Raw genomic sequence first — 16,105 nt, forward strand, 5'->3', positions numbered from 1 at the left:
TTGTTCCTCCTGCTTCCTGAAAAAAGTGGTTCTGGGGGTTGGAGTGCCCTTTGTGTGGGTGATGGGGCAGGGGGCAAGGCCAGCCCTACCACTAGACCGAGTGAAGGGGTCTGCCTCAGGCGGCAGATTCTGGAGAGTCCCTTAAGGCCTGCCCTGTGTCCCCTGAGCTCAGTTAGCCCTCTGGTGTGGTGGAAAATGCTGTCCAATCACCACCTCTGAAGTAAGATATAACTCCTGGATTTCTGTGCATGGAATGAGGGGGGAAACACATCTTATCCTTTAATTTAAGCAACAAAACACCAAGAGGGGGGCACTGCAGGTTGGGAAGTGACAGATTTCCCCCTCTTTCATGAGCAGCTTCAGATCCCAGCTATTATTTGCCCTTCATGTAAACTTGGGGCTGTGCAAATAATGCATTAGTCACTAATGCGTTCTTTCAGAGCCTCCATACTGATGTGTCAAAATTCTGCAGGTGTGTCAAGGCTGTCAAATGATGGTCACACATTTTTAAAGCCTTCACTGCTGGAGCAACAATAACAAGCAAGATAGCCTAATCATTAACAGGTTTGATAATTAGGCTGATGACAGCAATAAATTAAGCTGCCATCCTTTGCTTAACCTGAGAGTTAGCCCCACTGAAATGGTTGGTTCTTGCTTCTGAGTTGACACTGTGCAGTTAATTAACTGTTGTTGTGAAAGAATAAAAATAGCTTTTGTAGTAATTAATCACATTAAAGAAAAACGGACACATTTTAATTACGCCAGGTGAGGTTTGTGTGAACGTGGATGATTCACTCAACAATTTTTCTCTTCAGCTTTTATCCTGGAGCACCAGGGCTGGTCTGCAGTTATACAATTAAAGAAAAGAAACAAAACGAAGCAAAGAAACGGAGACTATTAAGAAACAAAGGCCAGTTTTTAAAGGCAAGGTGTGCTCCGTAGGCAGCAGATTGGTTCTTCAAGCAGAATAGGAACACAGGAAACAGCCTTACTCTGAGCCAGACCATTGCCTCATATCTTCTTCTTTGGTGATCGCTCGTAGCTGAGTAAGATTGTCTTCCATAAAATGGGTTTTGGGAAGACGCCTGTGCGTGAATTTGTTTTATGTGTGTAGATCAGTGCATGCTGACCAACACAAAGTCTTTGCAGTAAGGCTCTATTCCAGGGGTCAGCAAACTTTTTCAGCAGGAGGCCGGTCCACTGTCCCTCAGACGTTGTTGGGGGGGACGACTATATTTTGGGGGGGGGGATGAACGAATTCCTATGCCCCACAAATAACCCAGAGATGCATTTTAAATAAAAGCGCACATTCTACTCATGTAAAAACACCAGGCAGGCCCCACAAATAACCCAGGTATGCATTTTAAATGAAAGCACACATTCTACTCATGTAAAAACACGCTGATTCCCGGACCATCCGTGGGCCGGATTGAGAAGGAGATTGGGCTGGATCCAGCCCCCGGGCCTTAGTTTGCCTATCCATTCTCTATTCCAATGGCATGAGTATCACAATGACCGGTAGATTCTTATCTGCTGCAGCCTTCATCCGCCTTCACAGCCGTTGTAACATACCGCTTGTTATCACCCGCCTGTTCTGAGGTTGAGGACTTCTTGGATCATTCTTTGTCTAGCTCATTCCCTTTGACCTTACCGCCTAGGGTGACCCTGCTGGGAGTACGAGACTCCCGATGGCTTCGCTCACAAGGGTCTTAGGAACATGCAAGCCCACTTACCACGACAAGGTGATGATCCAGCGAGTGAGATTGCCTCATATAGCCCAGTATGGTCTACACTGACTGGCAGAGGTTGAGGAAGGGGTCTCTTTCTCAGCCCTACCTGGCGGTGCCTGGGATTGAACCCGGACCCTTCTGCCTGTGGAGCAGCTGCTCTACTGCTGAACTACGACCCTTCCTCGCTGGGATGTTAGATTCTCCTTCACTGCAGCCAAATATCAGGAAATCAACTAGTGACAATATTTGATGGGGGGAATTGACTGGCTTGCTGAGCTGTCAGAACAGAGCACCCGGTGCGGGGGACGGATACAAAATGTGCATGCATTTGTTTCGGACAGAGCCATTTTGCAGGCTTGGAGCCTGGGGTTTTTGCTGATGCCGAACTCTGGGGCTGCGTCCATTTCCCTGATTCTGTGTTTCTTTCCCTTCCAGCTATGAGGAAGAAGAGCGTGCTTTGACTGAGGAAGAGGAGTTCCTGCCCCACATTGCTAGCAAGAAACTGAACCAGTTCACTGACGTAGGTGGCCGTAGAGCCCAGATATTCTCATCTCACCCTGGGTAGAAACTGAGACTATTGACATCCATTCTTAAGAGGTCCCAATGTACAGGATATCTGCTTTCTTTGAACTCCAGTTAACAGTCCACATGCCCTCTCCCTAACCATATATAGGACGATCCTCCGTACTCAGAATTTATGGGGTTGGCAAGGGGCTCTGTGCATGGCCAACGGATGTTGCAACCTTTGCTTTCCTCATCTTTCCTCCTGCCCTCATTTCTGCCGGATGCACCTTTTGGCCACTTCAGAGCTGAAGCCACCAGGAGAATCGCATGCCATCGCTTTTCCTGGATGGTGCCATTCCGTTCAGACGGCAGGTGGGGAGGCTGCATTGAAGGATCTCCCATTTAAACCAGTTCATGCCAACAGAAAACCAGCATGGCATAGAGGAGGCTAGCCACAAGAGCTGTTCTCCCCAACATGCTACCGTTATATGTGGAAGGATTTTATTATATTAGGGAAGCATTCAAGCATTGTGATTGCACCCCTCCAGTCAATCTCCAGTGGCACAGCCCAGTAGCAAGAGCTGCACCCAAACAAGGCAACCAGTTCCTTTTTTGAGATTTCGTCTTTATCATTGTCCACAGTTTCTCCCTGCATTCACTTGCTTGCCCCTTTTCTTTTTAATTTCTGCTGATTCTGTGTGGCCCATTTCCTATTAATGATGCTTACTGTGGGCACATAAGCATATTTATATCCATTGCATTGGATTCCAGGCTCACAACCAACAGGAACCTCTTCAAAAATAATTTATTTTAATTTTTTTAATAACAATTTATTGGTTTTCCAAAAGTAACAAAACAAAACAAAAACAGAAAAGAAAAAAAATTCATAACCAAATTAAACCATAAATTTTTAGTCGACTTCCCTCCGCTCCCCCTCTTGGTTCCATTATAATGTACCATATTTTTCGCTCTACAAGACGCACCAGACCACAAGACGCACTTAGTTTTTGGAGGAGGAAAACTAGAAAAAAAATATTCTGAATCTCAGAAGCCAGAACAGCAAGAGGGGTCGCTGCGCAGTGAAAGCAGCAATCCCTCTTGCTGTTCTGGCTTCTGGGATAGCTGCACAGCCTGCATTCGCTCCATAAGACGCACACACATTTCCCCTTACATTTTAGGAGGGAAAAAGTGAGTCTTATAGAGCAAAAAATACGGTACTTGTTTATGCACATCCATAGAACTTATATACTTAACCATCCAATTTTAAAACCTTCTTCATCTTATTACAAGTGACTTTTAAAAGTTATACTAATGTAAAAATCTGTACACAAAGCTTAAAAAATATGCATTGAACAATTGCCATTTTTTGTAATAAATAGTCCTTCATAGTTCAGTAATTTATTTTGCCAGTCTTCTTCTTGATCTTCTTTGGCCGAAGCGTTTTCCTTCCATAGGGGCTGCTTGGTCTTGGCCTGGCATCCAGTCTCGCATATCAGAACTGAGCCTTTCGCTCAAACAGTCCATCAAGTCCTGTACATCTCAATATCATTTTTTTTTTCACGCCAAAAAATAAAATTTCAAGCAGCAGACAAATACCGTGCAGCTTGTGCATCTGGAGCAGGATTGTACAGTTTCCCATGCAGAGTCTACTTTATTTTGCACATGGGGAAATGTCATTCTGCCTCTGTGCCCCCACTCCAGTAGCACAGAGCATCTATTGTAGGCATAGTAGGGGCTGGCAGGCAGCAGTGTTGGGGGGGCTCCTGTTGAATTTCATCTGTGGTGTAAATGGCAGTACACTGGTCCCTGCTGTAATGCGCAGGGCCGGCCCAAGACGGTTTGACACCTGAGGCCACAAAATGGCGCACCCCCAACCCGGGAGCAAAGGGGGAGTGAAGATTTACATTGGACACAAAAGGGGGGGGTCAAGCCAACCTTCCCTGGTGGTTGAAGTGGGAATCAAAGGCAGTGGTGTGTGTGGGAAGGGGCCTGCTCTGAATCACACTGGGTGAGTACAGAACTGGGAGGAGACCAGCGGTGCCAAGAGGCCACATTGGAGGGAGGGCTGCCAAGGAGGCAGCGGATCCGCTCTCCAACATGTTTACTTCAGCCATTGATGCCACCATGCCTTTCTTGGAGGTCGGAAATGCTGCTCCTATGGATGCTGCTGCCTGAGGCAGTCACCTCAGCTCGCCTCATGGGTGGGCAGGCCCTGGTGATGTCTGTGCCATATTGTCCCCTTTTAAAAAGTCTCTTTAGAGTATTATTATAATTAAAATTATTATTTCTTTAAGAGAAGAGGCATCAAACCCAGAGGGCCAAACTACGCACCCAGCAGATAACCAGACCCCACAGCCATAATTTTTCACTGAAGGATGCCAGTCCTGCTGAATCCGACTACAATGGTTGGTTCAGTATCTGTTGGATGCTAAAGTTGCGTTTCCATGTCAAAGAGTTAGACCTGTCTGTTCTGAACTCTGGCCATTCTTCTCCTAGAAGCTGACTGCCAGTCCTGCTGTTGTCTCTCCTCCTCATACTTTGCGTGTCAAAACCGTACTGCCAGTTTAAAGCCCCCTCCTGCCCCCCGCCCATATTCTGCCTTTCAAGAGACTTTCACTAGCCCAATCTGCTCCAGCTCCTCTGAGGCCTGAGCAAAGAAGCCCCTGCATCTCCCAGGTCCTCAGTCTGAACTGAGAAGCTTCCCCAGTCGGCAACCGTCCAGGTTTCCCCCTAGTCTGCAACCCCCATCAGCCCATTATTCTGGCCAGCGATTAAGGATGATGGGCTCTGTAGTCCTTCAACAGCAGGAAGGCATCAGGTTGAGGAAGGCTGGTCTAAATGTTTGCACTACGCCTTGCCTCCACATGGCTCCTACCAGCCAAGACCCCCACCCCTGGCCCAACTACCAGCATGAACATCATGTTACCCAAGTTCCTTTTTCTTCCTGGCTCCTAGACTCTGTCATAGGCGCCAGTCCCTTTACGTCAGGAGTGGGGAACCTGTGGCCCTGCAGATATTTCTGGACTCCCAACTCCCATCAGCCCCAGCCACCATAACCAACAGTCAAGGATGATGGGAACTGTAGTCCAGGAAGTCGTCTGGCTCCCTTTCCCTGCTGTGCTTTGTTGTTGTTGTTGTTAACAATGCATTTTCCACAACACGGACTCTCCCCTTTCACAGAAGCGAAACCCTTTGCTTATGTTGTGTGTGCCCCACCATTTTTCTCTGACCTGATTTTTGACTCTTCCCTCCCCTCTGACTTGCAGTTTGAGGGAAAGACGTCCTTTGGCATGTCGGTCTTCAACCTGAGCAACGCCATCATGGGCAGCGGCATCCTGGGCCTGGCCTACGCCATGAGGAACACGGGGATCGTCCTTTTTGTGTGAGTGCCCCTGCCTGGCACACCGGCCAGGGAGGCTTCAAAGCCCTGGGGAGAAGGAAGCGGGTGGGAACCCGCCCCACTCATCCCCGCCCCACTCATCCCCGCCCCACTCATCCCACCCAAGGGCACAGGCCATTGGCAGGGCAGCACGCACAGAGCTGCCTCTGGGGAGTACAGCTGAGCAGCAGCAGAGCAGCAAACTCCCGACACAGAGCCAGATCGTCTAGCTCGGTAGCATTTGCAGGGACTGGCAGCGGCTGTCCAGGCTTTCAGGCACCTGAGATGCCAGCGATGGAACCCAGGACCTTCGGCATGTGAAGCAGATGTGCTGCCTGGAGCAGGGCACTCCACCACATGGCCCTCGGGCCACATTTGGCCCTCAATGCCTTTTTGGCTGCCCTTGCCAACATTTGATTCTCGCCCTCGCCCTGGCTTCCCACATCTGGGTAAGTGAGGCATTGGGAAGGAGGCATGAGGCTTTGCCAGGGTCCTAGAACCTCCTCCCTAAAGCCTACTTAGAGCTTTCCCAGCTTTGGGGAAAAGGTGGAAGGGCTCTAGGACAAATGTCGGCCTTGCTCCCCATCTTCCCAACAAGACAAGCGTGCAGCACAGAAGTTCCACATCAAAGTACACTTGTAGCCCACTTGGTATGAAAAGTTGGACTGCCCTGGTCTGAGGTTTGATAGGACTCTGTGGCCTCCGGGATTTCTGTGCCTGGCTGCGGGAAGGGAGGGAGTTAGGTTTGGATTTGAAGCTTGCCCCTGGGACTACAGAGTGTGGCTGATGCTTGCTTTTGTCCATCTCTTCACTAGGGTGCTTCTGATCTGCATTGCTTTGCTGTCCTCCTACTCCATCCACCTGCTACTGAAATGCGCTGGCGTTGTGGGTAAGTTGTGGGCAGCGGTAGAAGCCCTTCGATGCTCCTCGGATGCCATCTGTACTCGCCCCAAGAGGCACAAATCAAAGGTGTTCTGGCCGTGGGGAGTAGGAAACTTCATTCCTCTGTCTGGAGTCAGACAGTATCTTTAGAGGAGAATTGGAATTGGTTCAAGAAGGGTTTCGCTGACACGCTGTATGTGTGAGTGCACAGATCTTTATTTTTAATACTACTACTACTGCTGCTACTACTACTACTACTAATTTTTATTTATACCCCGCCCTCCTTCAGGGCAGCTAACACCAAATAAAAACAATTGATTGAAATAAAGCTTAAAAAACAAGATTAAAATAAAACATTAAAATGCAACCTCATTTCAGTGAAAACTCAACCACAAACTTTTTTGGGGATAAAATGCAAGTCTTCACCAAGGCTCAGTTCTGCCTCTGGCTGAAGAGGCTTTGAAGGCTTTTGGAACAGTACCAACACTTGCCAAATCTGACAAGCCATGGCAGATAAACCCATGCTTTAAACGTTCTCCTCAGCCTCTCTTGCACAACTTCTGCCACCAAAGTGCCCAGATTCCTGGTTTTTAAAATGATTGAGGCATGAGGTGAGTTGGCATTTGCAATTGAGTTGGATCTCTGTAGTGTTTTGTGTCAGCTGTGACCAGGCAAGCTATGCCTGAAGAGCATGTTTGGGCCTCCTTTCACTGCCTTAACGTAGAATCGCACACTTTCCTGACTAGGCAGGATAGGGACTGTCCCGTGAGTGCTGGAGTGGGGAGTGGTGATGTTCATGATGGGAGAAGCTTCACTGGTAAATAGAGGGGAGGTGGCTGAACTGGAGGAGCGGTGACACTAACCGGGAGCCATGGGTTACAAGTAAGGTGATTTCCTAGCCATTTGTAAAAAAAAACAATAACAACAACAATCTGCATCTCTCTTTTTCATCTAGGAATTAGAGCCTATGAACAGCTGGGACTCCGGGCTTTTGGCCACGGGGGCAAAGTGGTTGCAGCTGTGATAATCTCAATACACAACATAGGAGGTAAGGGCTTGCTCTGACCCACAGATGTTCTGTGAGGCTAAGAAACAATCTGTCACGGTAACACAAAGCCCACCCGACACCCCCCCCAAAAAAGTCTGGTGCTCCACAACCTGTAGGCATTGTTGATTGTCTCCCAACATAATGGCAAGAAGCATCCCATCCATTCATTTCTGTTTGTGCAGTAGAACTTCCTCCCGCTCTCCCCCCCTCCATGCACCCCCCCAAACAGCTCCAGGGGTTCCCCCAACCCTTGGGAGAAGATTTGGGAGGGTGTGGGGCTTGCACAGGGTGATTAGAGGAGAAAGTCTCCTTGTGCAAGTGGAAATCCTTGCGCTTACAGGGCATGTTACCTGGATACTGCCCTGAACGTTTAGTCCATTTGTCTGTGCCAAATTTATCCTGTATTATGCTAGCAGGAGAGAATGTGTGGGCAAAGAACTGTATAGGGTGCCGAAACTCTGGTCATTTTCTCATGAATTCCGCATCATACCTGCTACCTGATTTGGCTCGTATGCGAAATGGTGGAAAAATTTTGTCCTGCGGCCCTGCTGACTGCTCTCCTCCTGCCGGGTCAAGAAGGGAAGTCCTCCTGACAGCTTTTTCTTTTCACAGCAATGTCCAGCTACCTGTTTATCGTTAAATCTGAGCTGCCACTCGTCATCCAAACTTTCTTAGGGCTGTCAGGGGACAACGGGTAAGCAAAACAACCTCCAGTTCAATTCTATGTCCTGCACTGACCTTTCCCCCTCTGTTGTTTCTGTTTTCTTTTTAAATAAAAATTTGGAAGGGTCAGTGACCACACTCAGTGTACAAATTTAATCCAAAAAGAAATAGAAGGTGACTTAGTAGGGCCTCACTTGATCTTGCTTAACCCAGATCATCTGCAACCTTTCTGAGCCCTTTTGGCATTTTCAAAAAGAACTGTGAGCACCGCAACAAAATGGTTGCCACGGCAGGCCACAAAATGCCTGTGGTGGCCTGTGGAAGTGTGTTCTGCTACGATTTGCTGTCCCCTCCCCTGCTTTCTCACAATGTGGGGTGTGTGTTTTGTAGATGCTGAGAGGGAGGCAGCCTGGCTGGGAGCAGGAAAAAGGGAAAATGCACAGAGTCCATATCTTTCCAAGGCAGGGTGTGTGTGTGTGGAGAGGGGTGCAAATGCGACAAAAACATCTGTCACCCAGAGAGAAGGAGGTTGGAAAGCAAGCAAACAGACCCCAGAAAGAAGTATGGCTGGCAGGGGGAAATGGGATGGCAAACCAAGAAACAGAACGTGGGTGTTTGGGTGGGAAGCATCAGAGCCCCAGAGCTGAGGAAGGGCAACAACAAACACAGACCAGGTCCGGGTTTAGGGTGGTGTGGGTGGTTGCCCCACACGGGGTGCCAAGCTGAGGGACACCAAATTGAGGAGATCCACTAGATCCATTTGAGGGTGCCAAATTTTGGTCTTGCTCAGTGCGCCATTTTGCGAAACGTTGCCAAAGTCCACCCCTGCACAAACTTCCAGAGTGGAGGGGAAAACAACATATGATGATGATGATTTATTTATACCCCATCCGTCTGGCTGGGTTTCCCCAGCCACTCTGGGTGGCTTCTAACGAAATATTAAAAATGCAATAAAACGTCGAACATTAAAAACTTCCCTAAGCAGGGCTGCCTTCAGATGTCTTCTAAAAGTCAGATAGTTGTTTATTTCTTTGACATCTGGTGGGAGGGCGTTCCACAGGGCGGGCGCCACCACCGAAAAGACCCTCTGCCTGGTTCCCTGTAACTTCGCTTCTCACTTCTTCAGCTGTATACAGAAGAACCCTTGCAAGGAGGGGGACCAAACACCAACACTCCCCCCCACCCTGCTGTTGTCAAGAAAGAGAGGGGAATAAACAACAACAATAGCTCAAACTCCCAGAGGAAGAGGAAAACACACACACACACACACACACACACACACACACACACACACACACATGGTTCCAGTTACAGATAGGTAGCCATGTTGGTCTGCCATAGTCAAAATAAAAAAATTCCTTCCAGTAGCACCTTAAAGACCAACTAAGTTAGTTCTTGGTATGAGCTTTCGTGTGCATGCACACTTCTTCAGATACTTCTTCCGGTATCTGAAGAAGTGTGCATGCACACGAAAGCTCATACCAAGAACTAACTTAGTTGGTCTTTAAGGTGCTACTGGAAGGAATTTTTTTACACACACACACATGGTCTTCAGTTCCTTCCTTCCTTCCTTCTCTTCCTTCCTCCCTCCCTTCCTGGGCATCATTACTGCTATAGGCACCATGTTGAGGACAACCAGACTTGAGTACTACTTAGTACTCCCTTTAGTAGTACCCCCTAAGTACTACTAAAGCAATTAACACCCTTTTCCACAACCCCTAGTGTGGACATAGGGAACCTGGAGCCCTACAGATATTAGTTGGACTATAATTCCCAGCATCCCTGATGCACTGGCTCTGCTGGTGGGGGCTGATGGGAGTTGGAGTCCTGGAAGGTCACCCCAGGGTTCCCTGGCCCTGCCTGGACGCATTCCTCGACTTATTCCACGGGAGGTTTTTTTTGTGTGATTTCAATTTACTAACAGTTGGCCAACAGATTTTTAAATTAAAATCCGTTTTCGAGCCAGTGAGAACACCCAGTAGTTTCACCTCAGAGTCAACTTGGGGGCAGCACCCAATCACATCCGTGGTTATTTTAAGGATCTGAACCCGCATTGACCATCCCTCTGGAGCCATCGTAGGACCACTGTGACCCGCGATGAAAGTGGATCAGGATTCTTCCCCTTCTCTCTCTCCCCCCCCCCCAATCTTGGCCCTTCCCTTCAAGCTAGTTCTGCTGTGAGGCCTTCGGAGCCGTTTTATGGAGGGAAGCAGCTGGCCTTTTTTGGCTCCATTTCCCTTCTATAAATGGCTCCCGGCATGGGGCTTGCTGCCCTCTTCACATGCCTTCCCTGAGCAAGAGAGCTTCTGGGGCCTGGCTGCCCCCAGCCGTTCCTCAGCAGTGTCCTGAATTGGAGGACCCGATCCCCCTCAAACAGAAACGCGTAGGGCACATTCCCCCCCCCAAGTGAATTACAACCTTGCCCTTGACACCTGCACTCGATGTTCGCTTTGAACCTGGGGCCAAACTACCACATCGAAACACAGCTGTCTTGTAACATTATCCAGTCCAGAGTTAGATAAAGGGAAGGAGGAAAAGTGGCTGGAAAAGAAGGAGTTTTTGCAGAGGAAAGTGACCAGAAAGAAGGTTAAGCGCCCCTCCGTTCCCTGCCGCTACTGCACCAAAAATCAGCCCCCCGCCCCGTCCCCAAGGCTGCCTCGTGGCAAAGTAACCTCTGGCTAATGTTTCACATAGCTGTGTTGTGTAACACGTTGTTTGAACCTCTCACTCCCAGCTGTTAAAAACAGTAAATCAAAATGCTATGTTTCTGTGAGGGAGAATCTTGCTGAGTCAGCCTTGAGGCCCAGGGCTGCTACTGTTGGAGAAAGTGGGCCCATTAGTTGAATAAATATTATTTACTTAATATATATTTATAGACCACCTTTTTCTTCTAACAGTCTCAAGGTGGTGTAGGTGGTTCTTCTCCCCCCCCCACCCCCAATTTTATCCTAACAACAACCCTGTGAGGTAGGTTAGGCTGCGAGATTGTGACCCATTGAACTTCATGGCTGAGTGGGGATTCGAACCCTGGTCTCTCCCAGCTCCTAGTCCAACACTTTAACCATTTTGCCACACTGGCTATTGAAAAGGTAGATATAGAAAAGATGGTGCCAAGTTACAGAGTTCTGGTGTCCATTGTGCCGGCTGGATGTAGCCCTGGAAGCTGGGAGGGTCCTTGGTGGGCTTCACGGAGCAGGGTAGAAGAAAACTTGCCTTCCATTTCACTCATAAGGAAAAGAAAAGCTACACCTAGACAGTGGTATCTCGGGTTAAGAACTTAATTCGTTCCGGAGGTCCGTTCTTAACCTGAAACTATTCTTAACCTGAAGCACCAGTTTTGCTAATGGGGCCTCCTGCTGCCACTGCGCCGCCAGAGCACAATTTCCGTTCTCATCCTGAAGCAAAGTTCTTAACCCAAGGTACTATTTCTGGTACTATTGCATGGGTCGTATTCCGCCACCTCTGTGCATGCGCGTGATGTCATTTTGAGCATCTGCGCATGCGCGAGCGGTGAAACCCGGAAATAACAAGCTCCATTACTTCCGGGTCGCCGTGGAGTGCAATCCGAAAATACTTAACTTGGAGCTACTTCAACCCGAGGTATGACTGTATTTTGGCTGATTATGCGGAGTGACTAAAAGGGGGCGGGGGTGGTCACTGTGTACAGTTAAATTCACTTCCTGCAAAATGCTGTTTCAGGGTATTCCCCTGGTCTAGAAGATGCTTTGTGGTTTTTTATTCTCATGCCTCCACTTAGAGTCACTGGGGTTAGGAAAGTTTGTTTTTGAAAACTAAAAATTAAAGCTATCAATATTCTGTTGAGGCTCCCTTATACAGTCTGGTTCATCCAGCGCTGTTCCATCTCGTCTTGAGAGCTGCTGGATCTCCCAGTTTCTGGCAGAGGGCCTTTCCTAGCATTTGGTACCCAAGATAACTTATAAACTGCCTAGTTAAGAAGTGCAGTCTAAAAACAAACTATATACCATTTAAAAGTAAAATAGAAATACATCTTAAAACGGTTAAAACCACAATATAGAAACACATAAAAACATGCAAAAAATCAATGAAACAGAAATCCAGAGGATGGAAAACAGGGTCTGATCTCATGGGTCAGAGAAAGCCTGGGCAGAAGATAATTATTCCCAAGACATATGAAGCCCCCTGTATAGCAAAGGGAAGCACATTCCACAGTGCAGGGGCAATAACAGAAAGTGCCTGTTTTGGGCCACCGCCCTATGATATTCTGTAGGGTGTGATGCCGCAAAGGCTTACAAGACAGGTGATCTTTCAGGGACCTGAGTTTTTCAGAGCTTTGTGTGTCAACAAGACCTTCAACGTGACCCGGTAGCGGACTGACAACCAGTGCACATCCTCAGCACTGGCGTAAGGTGTGCATGCCCAGTGGCTCCTCTCAGCCGCCCGGCTGCGAAATTCTGCATTATCTGCGGCTACTAGATCCATCCCAAGGGAAGCCCCAGGCAGAGCACATTGCAGTAGCAGGGAATGGCAAACCTGAGTCTCTTGCCGCAGAAATAACTTTAAAAGGCATTTGCCATGTGCACAAGCTTCCAAAAGTTTATAAAAGCTGCTAGACCTTGAGGGTGCCAGGTGCGTTTGTTGCTTTTCGTAACGTGGCTTCCTGTCTCGGAAGTATTCTGCTGGTTGTTCTTGCTTATTAATCCATATAGACTTAATGGAGGGGACGGGATTGAGTGAGCAAATGCCAAGGAGAACCCAGACCCTGTGCTTTCCAGCCACTGTGCAGAAGGGGGAATTCAAGCTCATTGCACAAAGGCGAGAAATGCTGCCCGAATTCCCTCTTGGAATTGAAGGACAGGAGTCCTGTTTACTTCTGGCTCTGTTCACCTGAGGGGGAAAACGTAGCATCCATTGGCTGTTGTGACCTTGATATTGTTTGTTTTCAGCGAGTGGTACATGAACGGGAATGTCTTGATCATCGTTGTCAGTGTTGGTGTCATCCTGCCCCTGGCTATGATGAAACATTTGGGTAAGTGGTGGAGAGCATCTGTCCGTGGTGTTTTGCTTGGGTACACTTGCATAAGCAATGGCCCAGCCATGGGGTGTGTGTGTGTGTGTGTGTGTCTGCAGGGCCGTCTTTACCCAGCGGTGCGGGGCACCTGGGCGCCGAATTCTGGGGGGCAGCAGGCACCTGTCACTGAAGCTGCCTAAGCTCTAAACTATCTATCTGGTGGGCGATTGGTGACTGCGGCAATGTCCGCTGTGTATTGGCTGCCGCTGCGGCAATTGTGAGTGACAGGTGGCTGCTTCCGCTGATCGGGCAGACGCTAGGCAGCAATGGCAGCACGTGTGATTGCAAGCGGTGAGTCATCATAATGTTTAATTTGGGGGCGCTGGGCAGATCTTTGCACCCCAGTGGTGCATATGCTAAAGACGGCCCTGTGTGTGTGTGTGTCACTGCAGTGAACATTTCCTTCCTTCTTCCCTGAGAGTTGAAGGCAATGTTGTTTGTGTCTCTCCTGCCCTCTGCTGGAGGGAATCAGCTTTGGCATCATATGAGTAGCATGCTGTTCTCACACTGTCCTGTCAAACCTGCTACTTCCTCTGGGGAATTACTGTATGTTTGCATGCCCATGGGAAATGTTGCGGGTGAAGAATCTGTATGTCCTGTTGCAGGGGGTTGGGCCAGTCTTAAGAAATTTATTTTAAGTAAATAAATAGGTGTCAAAGTTTACTTCTAGAGTAGGTTGCCACTTACCTCTGTGCTCCCAGAGTGTTCCTGGAATGAAGATAGGGTGGTCCGTGTCCACCATTAAGAGGGTCCTTTCACAGACAACACACACACACCCTTTCCTGATCAAGTACAGTGGTGCCCCGCAAGACGAATGCCTCGCAAGACGGAAAACTCGCTAGACGAAAGAGTTTTCTGTTTTGGAGGTGCTTCGCAAAACGAATCTCCTATGGGCTTGCTTCACAAGATGAAAATGTCTTGCGAGTTCCTGCGGGGTTTTTTCCCTCCCCCCCTTTTTCTAAGCTGCTAAGCCGCTTATCAGCTGATCCGATAAGCTGATAAGCCGCTAAAAGCCACTAAAAGCCGCTAATAGCGCTAATCCTCTAATCCGTCAATGGGCTTGCTTCGCAAGACGAAAAAACCGCTAGACGAAGAGAATCATGGAACAGATTCTTTTCATCTTGCGAGGCACCACTGTAATTAATATTTTTTAAGGAAGCCACTGTCTCCACTACAAGCAGACCTTTGCCCATGTGAATCACGGCAGTCCCTTCCAGCCAACCTATTTATGGAGCATTCATTCTGGTTTGTTGGCACAAAGTTTGCAGAGAGGTTAGACAGCAATAGCTTTTCATGTAACACTTGGTTCTGATTTGTTTGCGTGGAAGTCGGGCAAGCGTTATCTCACGCTATCCAGTGCATTTTTCTGTCACTTTTCCTTATTGCGAAAAAAGTACCGATTCTTTTAGGGGAAGTGGGTTTGCTTTGCAACAGTGCCTATTCACCTTAAGTTGTGCAACCTGAATTTGTTGGTGCGCCATTGAACCCCGTCACAAAATAGTGGTGTTCTGGAAGCACCCAATAAATATGTTCGCCCTATCCCCCCAACTTCCCCTCTATAGGGCGGCATAAATGTGCTTCCTAGTCCGGCAAAACTGCAGAAATTTTAATTTCAAGTATTCCCCCTAGCCCTAACCCTGTTTGTTTGTTTGTTTGTTTGTTTGTTTGTTTGTTTGTTTGTGATCAGGGTTCTTGTGCCTTTTAGCAGAATGATAGAGAGAGAGAGAGGTCCAACAGGTGCTGTTTTTGTTGGCATGGAGCAGGGATCAGCAACCTTTTTCAGCCATGGGCCGGTCCACCATCCCTCAGAACATGTGGTGGGCCGGACTGTATTTTGAAAAAAAATATGAATGAATTCCTGTGCCACACAAATAACCCAGAGATGCATTTTAAATAAAAGGACACATTCTACTCATGGGGAAACAAGCTGATTCCCGGACCGTCCGAGGGCCGGATTTAGAAGGCGATTGGGCCCCATCCGGCCCTGGGCCTTAGTTTGCCTACCCATGGCATGGAGATAACATGGTGAGCAAGAAATGGCATTGTTTACAAGCAGGTTGAAAAGAACTGAACAGAGGACCTGTTCTAATCCTTGTTACTCTATGTGGAAGCTTGATGTGCTCTCTCCCTCTCTCTCTCTCTCTCTCTCTCTCTCTCCCTCCTTCTCCTCACAGGTTATCTTGGTTATACCAGTGGCCTCTCCCTCACCTGTATGTGTTTCTTCCTCATCTCGGTGAGTTGATGGGAATTTTCAGAAGCGCCGTCTTCTCCCACCTGGAGAATTGTGTTTCCTTTGTAAGCTGCCAGGTGTAATAGGAAATGGGTATCCAGGGCTCCTAGTACTTAATGCAGAAATAAATTTTGTGGCAGCTTCTCCCTCCACTCCCTGCTCCTTTTCCAAGCTTGGTATTCAACATCAGTTTTCATTCCCGCCTTAAAGGTGATCTACAAGAAATTTGAGATTCCCTGCCCCCTCAATGGGACGCACTCTGAAAAGCCCCCCGTCTACTATAATGGGAACAATGGCACTTTGGGGTCTGATGAGGATGATGATGTCTGTGCTTCTGAGGTCTTCACTGTCAACTCCCAGGTTAGTAGGAAGGATCCTGAAAAGGATTCTGGGGGACGTGTAGGGGCTTAAAAGTGGCTGCAAGGTTGACATACAAGCAACGGGACAAGGATAACTGTGACTTTAAAGATGAATGGGAACCCTTTACAAAGTATTTGAAGACGCAACAAAGCGAACTGGACTCCTTGGCTGGCTTTGAATAAACATTCACAAACTTTTTATTGATAATAATCAGCTAAATAGTTTGAGGATCTATACAACTTTGTAACATGCAGAAAAC

General features: G+C 48.1%; 1 protein-coding gene across 3 annotated transcripts in view; it reads left to right on the plus strand.

Moving 5' to 3' along the window:
* SLC38A5 (solute carrier family 38 member 5) overlaps positions 1-16,105 on the plus strand; it is a 68,049-nt gene that overhangs the window by 40,561 nt on the left and 11,383 nt on the right. For all 3 annotated transcript variants that reach the window (XM_081175762.1, XM_081175760.1, XM_081175761.1), the window contains exons 3-10: positions 2,166-2,250; positions 5,501-5,616; positions 6,429-6,502; positions 7,451-7,543; positions 8,156-8,237; positions 13,132-13,214; positions 15,431-15,489; positions 15,697-15,846. In XM_081175762.1, coding sequence (XP_081031888.1) covers positions 2,166-2,250; positions 5,501-5,616; positions 6,429-6,502; positions 7,451-7,543; positions 8,156-8,237; positions 13,132-13,214; positions 15,431-15,489; positions 15,697-15,846 — 742 coding nt within the window. The remainder of the gene's footprint in view (positions 1-2,165; positions 2,251-5,500; positions 5,617-6,428; positions 6,503-7,450; positions 7,544-8,155; positions 8,238-13,131; positions 13,215-15,430; positions 15,490-15,696; positions 15,847-16,105) is intronic.

The sequence above is a fragment of the Podarcis bocagei genome, assembly GCF_964188305.1.
Source record: "Podarcis bocagei genome assembly, chromosome: 17".
Classification (NCBI taxonomy): domain Eukaryota; kingdom Metazoa; phylum Chordata; class Lepidosauria; order Squamata; family Lacertidae; genus Podarcis; species Podarcis bocagei.